The following is a 2,007-nucleotide window of genomic DNA, read 5'->3' on the forward strand; positions in this document are numbered from 1 at the left end:
ATGCAGCGTTCGTCCTCCTGCAGCAGCAATACGAGGACCGTGGCCACACTGTAGGAAACACTACAGAACGTGCTTGCCACACCCTGCGCCAGCCTGCGCTGCACCTCTGTGCCTCGAGGCCGGAAGGCCGCTTTGCCCATAGCGGGGCTCGTGCGACCGTGGCGCATCGACGATCATCCGGGCAGCGTCTCGGGGGCATCGTTGCTTCCGGAAGCCGTACTGTCTCGGAGAGTACCCATACTCCGGGTCAAACAGGTGGCAAAATTCTACTTTGATTTGTTTATGTGTTCTGTCTATTTATGCAAACAGTGTGTTGTAAAACACGATGTAAAACACGGGACGGAAGCCAAAAGAATTGAACAGGCGGAAAAAGACAGAAGGGACAGAAACTTAAGACACATCAGGTTAACTTCCGACGATTAATCACATTTCGTTTTATATTTGACGAGCCTAGGCTGCGCTACAGGAGGTCTACAGTGTTTTATTTAATTCGGCTAATTTAAAGTTTCAAATTTTAAAATATTTTGTTAGGTAAACGAGCGAAGTTGAACAACAATCACGCCGATCAAGCTAAATCCCCGGGTTCTACTATTCCGCTGCAACATTAGTGTCTAACGATAGTAGCATAGTGATGTAAGAACCAGTTGAGTTTAACATCTGTTGAAAAATACAATCATCATCAAGCCAAGATAATGATTTGTTTAAAGTCGGTAATATTCTCACCTTTTTCAAAGTAGGTAATGTTGCTTTTATAAAACCACCCTTGGTAACGACAGGTTTCTGAGCTCGCATGATGCAGAGAAGTAGTTTTTTCTTCATGGTTAAACTTCCCTCGTACCAATTGCTTTGGTAAAAAGCGTCAGCAACTCTTAAGCTCTTAATTATTCGAATTTTAGTGAGTTAGTAAGTGAATTTTTAGACACATCTAGACTGAAGCCTCGTACCTCATCGTGCATCTTGGAGCCATGGTAGGTGTAAATTACTGCTTGTAATAGCATTACAAACGCCATAGAAGCCAGCATAACAACGCGAGGGGTGTTCATGAAAAGTACAAATTGATAACCAATTACGCACAACAGCACCGAGTCCAGCATTAGCAGATAAAATACTGTGTGCTGAAAAATGCTGTTAACGTTTGAACATATGCCCAGCAACTCCGTATGGTAATTTATTACATCATGTAGGTCATTTTCAGTATGTTTTGAAAAATCAATCGATTTTGCACGATCTTGTATGATGTTGAAATGGATGGCTACGTTAGTAGCCAGTTCTGAAAAGCACGTGTCGACACTACAATTTATAAAAATGCTCATGTGAATTGAGTCACAGTTGAACAGTAAAGTTGCCACAAAAACAGCCGGATGTTGATAGTTATGTGGAAAACTGCAATGAAACGGTGGTTGGGACGAGCAATTATTAGAATTAAAGGTTTGAGATTGGAGAATACCATACGTACGCCATAGGTGCCACGAAACGTAAGCTACCCTCAACTATGGACTGCCGAACTCCCGCAACAACAGCACTCAAAATATAAAACCATCCCACTATCAATGCCCCTGTTATATACACTTTGAGGAGATTGGCATGGAAATGACTGCTCCTCTGGAACAGCATTTCCTTTTGGCCGTTCGAGCGTTTTCGGAGCATTTTGAATGAGTCGATCAGAGAGAATATGGCTGCTGGCTTTAAAACAAAGATGCAGAGTTTGGAAATAGCCACTAGTCCCACCACCAAGGTTGGAATTACGTCGCAAATCGAAAGAAAATCTTCCACATTTTGCAAAACGTAAATCGACTGCAATATCATGAACACAAACAAAACAGCAGAACAATTTATCGTTCGAAGTTTCTTCAACTTGGACGTCTCTCGATAAATACCACAGTAGCGAAGATAAAATATTGGAAGGGCCAAAAAACTATCAGTATGCTCCATTTCAGAAGCGATCACTGGCTGCAGACCCACAATATCTCGCGTGATACACAGCACTGTGGAAATGTCTGAAAAGAA

At 42.3% G+C, this 2,007-nt stretch overlaps 1 protein-coding gene across 1 annotated transcript; it reads right to left on the reverse strand.

The window, feature by feature from the left end:
- Nucleotides 1–588: 588 nt before the first annotated feature.
- LOC131214600 (odorant receptor 9a-like) lies at nt 589–1,506 on the reverse strand. The gene is made up of 4 exons (XM_058208942.1): nt 1,457–1,506; nt 945–1,383; nt 724–876; nt 589–657 (listed from the first exon to the last, which is right to left on the reverse strand). The coding sequence occupies exons 1-4, from the start codon at nt 1,459–1,461 to the stop codon at nt 589–591; spliced, it is 666 nt and encodes a 221-aa protein (XP_058064925.1). The 5' UTR covers nt 1,462–1,506.
- Between the last annotated feature and the right edge of the window lie 501 nt (nt 1,507–2,007).

The sequence above is a fragment of the Anopheles bellator genome, unplaced genomic scaffold, assembly GCF_943735745.2.
Source record: "Anopheles bellator unplaced genomic scaffold, idAnoBellAS_SP24_06.2 scaffold01534_ctg1, whole genome shotgun sequence".
NCBI lineage: Eukaryota > Metazoa > Arthropoda > Insecta > Diptera > Culicidae > Anopheles > Anopheles bellator.